The sequence below is a fragment of the Scleropages formosus genome, chromosome 20, assembly GCF_900964775.1.
Source record: "Scleropages formosus chromosome 20, fSclFor1.1, whole genome shotgun sequence".
NCBI classification, from domain to species: domain Eukaryota; kingdom Metazoa; phylum Chordata; class Actinopteri; order Osteoglossiformes; family Osteoglossidae; genus Scleropages; species Scleropages formosus.
Genome location: NC_041825.1, coordinates 24,358,307 through 24,365,656, shown reverse-complemented (window position 1 = coordinate 24,365,656; position 7,350 = coordinate 24,358,307). Strand labels below are relative to the sequence as shown.

The 7,350-nt window shown below is 41.5% G+C and overlaps 1 protein-coding gene across 1 annotated transcript; it reads left to right on the top strand.

Annotated features, from left to right (window-relative positions):
* The first annotated feature begins 5,525 nt into the window (after nt 1-5,525).
* On the top strand, nt 5,526-7,022 carry LOC108930675 (somatostatin receptor type 5-like). Its single transcript, XM_018746045.2, has one exon. The coding sequence runs from the start codon at nt 5,526-5,528 to the stop codon at nt 7,020-7,022; it is 1,497 nt and encodes a 498-aa protein (XP_018601561.1).
* The last annotated feature ends 328 nt before the right edge of the window (nt 7,023-7,350 follow it).

Below are 7,350 nucleotides of genomic sequence, written 5' to 3'. Positions count from 1 at the left end.
TTTGTTGTTTAGTTTTTACACATGACACGGTTAGCACTTTATTCTGCTTTGATGCAAGTATATCATTTGTGACCTGTTGGTGTTGAAGGAAAAGGAATTAAAACAGATTTTACAGGTTCTAGGAAAACCATGCTAGGTTTACTTGGTGATGGTTGGAAAGTAATCTAGTGGTTAAGGATAGGGACTTGTAGCCTGATTCAACTACAGTGTTCTTCTACAGAAAATAAACCCTTGACTAAAGATGCTTACCCTTGAATGCTCTAGTGTAATACCCAACTGTAAAAATGGGTCAAGCACTGCAAGTCCCTTTGTACAAAAGTGTCAAAGTATGACATTGTTGTATTGGATTTTAGCTAAATAAAGTGTTTGCAAAAGACAGAATAATACATAAGAATGGGGAAGGCACTGTATCATTGTGCTGCTTTAATTTAAGACAATGCAAGAGTTCTTCCATGTGAATAGAGAGTGAGGTGTAACTCTAAAAAGATGAATGACATATAAAGTGAGTATAAACTGTGTAGAGTCCTCTACGGCAAAATCCAAAATTCAAACACTACTGTAAAACAGGGAATCGAAATGGCCATTTTCAACATAAAAATTATATTGACACATTTTACAAAAATTGGAGTGGATGAGGATACTTTGCTTAAATATTCGCTGTTCCTGTTAAATGTCACATAATGTGTCGCAATGAATAAAACAATTAATTATTCATTTGCTTTTATATTACTTTCTCGTACAAACCTGGTGTTCTGTAAACATTTTAAGTCTATTATTGAAAAGGTCCCTCTTGACATTGCCTTATTTCTGCATTCTCATTCATCTCAAAGGTGCTGGTTGGTTGCAGTGAGAACTCTGGTGGCTGCTGTAATGTACCAGTGTTATTTCAATGAAACCATGTGTTCACAATGGGTGCAGTGTAACTAATTATGACAGAATTCCAAGAGCTTTGAACCACAATCAGATCAGATGTCATTCTGGAGGAGCTCCTCTTGCTTTTTGAAGGAATCTCTGAGGCCTTCTTTGGCAGTGATCCTCTACAGAGGCCTGTCGGGAAGCTCCATCAGTTACCAGTGTGGACGAACAAACCCTTTCTTCTGACAACAGTGACATTTATCCATTGTTGTCCATCCATCACAAAAGCAAATAGAGTGTAACTGACACTTTTCAAGCTGGTAGATGAGTCCTGGAGGCAGCATAAAGCACTGAGCCATGTTTTTTTTTTTTTTCTGATTGACACGACAACATTTTCACAGAAGTATATGAATAGTGGGGGTGCGGTGGTACAGTGGGTTGGACCACAGTCCTGCTCTCTGGTGGGTCTGGGGTTCGAGTCCTGCTTGGGGTGCCTTGCGACGGACTGGCGTCCCGTCCTGGGTGTGTCCCCCCTCTGGCCTTACGCCCTGTGTTGCCAGGTAGGCTCCAGTTCCCCGCGACCCTGTGTGGGTCAAGCGGTTCTGAAAATGTGTGTGTGTATGAATAGCAAGTAGTCTTTAGTAAGCATTCTTTGCCCTGTTAGAATCCATCTTTTCCACTTTTCTTTGCTAAAATGCCAAATACTACATAACTTTTCAAGCAATGATTTTCTTGTTTATTCTCTTCTCAAAGAAAATGTAAGGTGTGATACATGGGGTAATTTTTAGTCATGAAGTCCTTTGAATTGTGTCATGGTCACACTTGTGTTCCTGAGAAAATGAATACAGCTATGAATGACGGAAATGATTTCATCAAAACAACCAATGTGTTGTTCTAAAAAACATAAACATTATAGCAAATGGTATTTTTTTTTTATTATTTTTATGATTGTCACTGTAATCATCCTTCCGTAGAAACATCTGCTTAACATTTGCAGTGTTAGATTCTTACAAATGAAATTAACACCTAAACAAGCCACTAAAAACACATCCAGTGGTGAGTGCTAATGAAGTATAGTTTGGTTACACATATACTTCTTGCAGAAACAGCTATGTACCCTTTTCAGGCAATAACAGCACCCCCCATGAAATTAAACTCTTGCCTCTTAATGGCATCTGACGGGAGATGAACTTTCTGACATAAAGCCATAAACATACAGTAGCCTCTTCAGACAAAAAAAGAAATTTTAAAAGTAAGTCAATTTATTCATAAGTCAAAGCCTTAAAAGAGATATAATATGACACTTAGCTGATATCAAGATTTTCTTTTTTTTTCAGTGGGAACCCAGCTGACACTTGGCTGTTGACCTTTTCAGTGTTTTGTCAACATAGCCAGAACCTCAAAACAATCAACAGCGAAGTGTCAAGGTCATTTGCAATCCAATTAGCCCTTAAGAACTGTCCATCAGTCAGGCTGAATACATGAAAAATCATGTAAACAACTACCTACTTCGCCCCTTGCATCTTTTACATGCCAGTGAAGCTACCTTGATTTTTCCACATGACAATTTCCAAAAATTTCAAGCCAGGTCATAAATTAAACATCAAACTCAAGCACTCAAGTGACCACCCTTCTTCTCTTCTATCGCTACAATATATAATTCATACAAAGAGTTCTGCTGGTTACTATCAGATTTATAAGATCTGTATATTATATAATGTTTTTGTGTACAACAAGGTAAATGGAAAATCATAGCCTTAATGCCTGTGAATATTAACAGGGTAGCAGATAGTATAGTATGGTTGACACTGACTTGTAACACAAAATTTGGTGCTTTCATTCTCAAGGTGGAGCCCTGTCTTTGTTACTTTGAATAAAATATTTTATCACTCCAGAAAAATATCCCGGTGTGTGAAGGTATAAATCGTTTGGTGAAAATGGCATAGCAGTGAGAATAACAGTACCATCTAGTGTTGTGGAGGCCTAGTGAAATTTTAAATTGGTATGAAATTTAAAATTTGGGTCTATACATCTCAGAGCTCATACGACTCTGTGGAAATCTATTTTGGCGCCTCCTGCGCTGTAAAAACCTGCTCCAAACAGGATTTTCCAAAGTATAATCAATGTCCTTTGAAGACGAATGGAACGCTTTCCATAACAAAAGAGCTTGCAATCTTTGTGTGTTCTGTGAAATGGGGGTAGAAAAGACTGAAAGGAAAAAATATGTGGCTAAAGCGATCGCTATATCTGCCCCTTAGCAGTATCAGCAGCGTGCACTGATTGGGTATTCTGCTGATGTATAACCTCTGGGCTGTCCATTCATTTTGCCAGCAAGAGCTGGACAAGGGATGATCACTCGCTGTGAGCCCTGTCACCATAGTGACATTTATTGGAGCCCCAAAAGCTCTTCACCTCTCGCAACAAAAAGAACAAAGACAGACATCATGTAGGGGAACAGAGAAGTTGTCAGTCTCGGCATTGTGGCCCCTACCGATTAAACTGACATCTATGCCGCATAAACCAAATTGTGCTCGAAAGGAGGGTTGGGGGGGACAGGGCATCGACCGGCAAGGTGTCAAACTGCTGCTGTGATGAGATGTTCTACAAAACCTAATGTCACACCTCCTCTCAGAGACATGTGGATCCAAAAAGGTCACCTTGTACCTTGCATCCAGTCCCTGAGCACACGAGATTTTCTGTATTCCCAACAAGTCCGAAATGGCACATCTGAAAATGATCCCAGATGGTGTGATTATGGTCTGATCGTGCCATTCCAAATCATACTGTGTTATCTAACAATTACTGTAGCAACACGCCCACATGACATTCAAAAGAATGCGTTATTAAAAGTACAAAATGAAGGACTACCACACAAACAGAAATTATACACGTGCATATATTACATTTAACTTTCTCTTGAACCCAGTTTCCCAGTATTTGATCAGCCCTATGGGTCTATGTGTTTCTGTTTTCCTGTGTTCATGTACTAATCTGTGCAAATGAACTTGTGTCAGTTTTAATGTGCATATGCCCTTCTGTCCATGCATCTCTTATCGCAAGTGTGGCTTTGAATGAGTGTGTACATGTCTATATGCTCCAATAATGATTTCTTTTCAGTTAGAGTCATAGTTCAGAAGGCTCACTGATCCAGTCGCACTCAGTCCCACAATGCACCGCACACCCCTCCCAGATGTACACTCCGTTGTTGGGGAATTGGAGAAATTCATTTATTTTCAGCACCCCAGACTCTCATGCTCTGAAATCTGAAAGGCGAGGCAGCTTCCCGGATAATTACATCGCGTGAGCTCGCAGCCACGTCCTGTCCCCATACACCACCCTCCCCAGTAGAAACATGTGGCCTCAATGGTAATAGAATAGCAATTATTAGCGGTTCTGGTGCTGATGGAGTGTGGGCATACACGGTGTTTAATTTGTCAGCAGTGTCAACAGCCATGCAGGACTGTAAAACAGAGGCAACTGGGAGCGGCTGCCTGCTTTAACACTATGCTGGTGTTTTGAGTTTCATGCTTCACCTATTTACTCCATCTTTAGCAATTCAGTCTCATTTCTGTTACTGTCACATTTCAGAGGTTTCATATTCCTTTTTTTAATCCATCTCCTTTTGTTCAGCTTCTCCCTTTGTTACAATGTCCATTTTGTATATCTTAAGTATTTTTAACTGTCACTTAGCCGATGCCTATGTCTAAAGCGTTTGACTTCCACATTTTAGGAAGACTGCATTTGTTTCTTCCATGAAACACTGACAAATTAATTAACTTTGATTGAAAATGTAATTTAAAGGCAGGAACCAAGAGGAGATAGTTGAAATTGATACAAACTAGAAACAAAAGACTGGCCATGTTCATATACAAGTAATATTTGGAGCATTCAAGCATTGAGAATACATTAATTCTGAAGTACTTTCTGAGCAAAGCTGAAGCTGTTAGAATATGAGTGAGTTTTTTTGGCTCAGAGTGCTTCAGCAGACTGGTCTTCAGAATGTATTTTAATGTTTTAGACATATACGGATTTCTCGCCTCCTAGCTTGCAATAACGCCCACAGATGGGACCCTCACAGCATGCCAACGCTTTCAGTGTTTTTTCGTAGCTAATTGTGTTATATGCCTTGCTAGAAAAACATTTAGAAAGCAATGGTTCATCTCACTTGTAGAGAATAATCCAGACTTTAACAATGCAGCGTCAGAGTCAGAGTCAGAATCAGTCACTAGGTATTTAAATGACCAAATATCCTGTAGACCCAGTACAGCACAAATTTTGGAGTTCAAGATGTCTGATCATGTTATAATTGAGAGTGTGTTATATGACATTTACACTTTATACATTTAACTTTCTGACACCATCAACCAACCAGTCAATTATGAAATGTGCAAAGCAAAAGCACAGAACATGAGTACAGTGAAAAAAGACAAGGTCCAACCCTTGGCTGCATTGTAAGCACTGCAACTTTATATTAGGTCTTCAGTGTATGCTCAAAACTCAGCCTCTCTGCATCCATGCATTAAATCATTGGTGTAAAAGTATAAAAAAAATCACTGATTGAGGACATGCAAAACCATGATACAATAATTACTGAAAGTTTTGATATCTTTCTAATTGCTGCCTCCTTCTTCCTTCCACAGGACAAATGGTTAGTCGCTGAATAAGATCACATGTTGCTCTCCACTACCTCCATGGAGTCTTCCCCAAGGCCAGAAGTGTTTCCCACTAACACCGTCCCTTCAGGGATGCCGGAGACGTTGGGAAACTTCACCTCCCTTCCCCATTACACGAGCTTCTCCCAGTCTCAGTCCCTCCTGAATGACACCTTGCTCAACATCTCTTTGCTCAACTCCACCAGTGTGGCAGGTGGCTTTGGCCCCAGTGTGGCAGGAGTTCTCATTCCACTAATCTACATCACAGTCTGTGTTATTGGTCTGGGTGGCAACACACTGGTCATCCACATCGTCCTACACTACTCCAAAACCGAATCCGTCACTAACATCTACATCCTGAATCTGGCCATCGCTGATGAGCTATTCATGCTGGGCTTGCCATTCCTGGCTGTGCAGAATGCACTCCTCACCTGGCCTTTTGGCTCAATCATGTGTCGGCTGGTGATGACTGTTGATGGGATTAACCAGTTTACCAGCATCTTCTGTTTGACCATGATGAGCATCGACCGCTACCTGGCTGTAGTCCACCCCATCCGCTCTTCCAAGTGGCGGAAGCCCCAAGTGGCTAAAGCTGTTAACCTGACCGTGTGGGTAGTGTCCTTCATTGTGGTTCTGCCTGTCGTCATCTTTGCCGATGTCGTCAAAGACGGCGGGACCTGCAATATTATTTGGCCTGAGCCGGCTGAGATATGGAAGGCCACGTTCATCATCTACACATCCACCATTGGATTCTTTGGCCCACTTCTGGTTATCACCCTCTGCTACCTGTTGATTGTGGTCAAGGTCCGAAGTGCAGGTAAGAAGGTCCGTGCTACTTCAACCAAGAGGAAGAAGTCTGAACGCAAGGTCACCCGAATGGTCATCATCGTAGTGGCAGTATTTGTCCTCTGCTGGCTGCCTTTCTATGCCCTGAACATCGTCAACCTGCTGGTGGTACTGCCAGGGGAATTTCGGGGGTTGTACTACTTTGTAGTAGTGCTCTCCTATGCCAACAGCTGCGCCAACCCAATCCTCTACGGCTTCCTCTCAGACAACTTCAAGCGGGGCTTCCGCAAAGCTCTCTGCCGCTCCTCCCGAAAGGTGGACTGTAGAGAGGAGATGGGCACTGATCAATTCACCACACATGCAGGGGAGAGGAGGAGGCCATTGGAGCGAAGGGACAGCCTGAGAGAGACCACTGCCTTGGATGAGGATGACCGGGAAGAGGCCACAGAGATGACAGAGATCTGCAGAATAACACAGAATGGGAACAGCAGCACAGAGCCAGAGAGTTGCAGAAACCTGTTTCTGCATCGGGCAAAAGCGGAGGGGAACTCTAGGCTGCCTTCTCCAGACCAAAGAGTTAAACCAGGGGAGGGACCTGGGACAGGCTCAGCCTACTGCCCTGTAAACAATATTCCATTAATGCTCAATGGAGCCAAAAACGGCAGCTTCAAAACTTTGCCTGAAGAACCAGTGGAGAAAAACACTTTGCTGGAAATCAGTTATTTGTAACATAAATTCAGTTTGCTGAACATTTACATAACATTAAGAAATTTTCTGGAATTCTCCTGGACATTTTGTGTAAAAACCGGACACTGTAAAATAGCTCTGTGCAAGTGATGGTACCATGTACAGTTTATGCCATAATTTTCTTAAACCTGTATATAAATCTGTGGGAAAACATGGATTATTTGAAAGGATGGAAAAAATGTTACTTTGCAGTGCACATTTTAACGCGTTACCTGTGCTAAATTGCACAAAAATGTTTTAATTTATCGTCTTTGTGGTGGAAAATCAAGCTAAACAGTCTGTTGTTTTATTAGTCAGTTTAATATCTATG

Coding starts and splice junctions, on each gene's coding strand:
- LOC108930675 (XM_018746045.2), top strand. CDS start 5,526: ATGTTGCTCTCCACTACCTCCATGGAGTCTTCCCCAAGGCCAGAAGTG.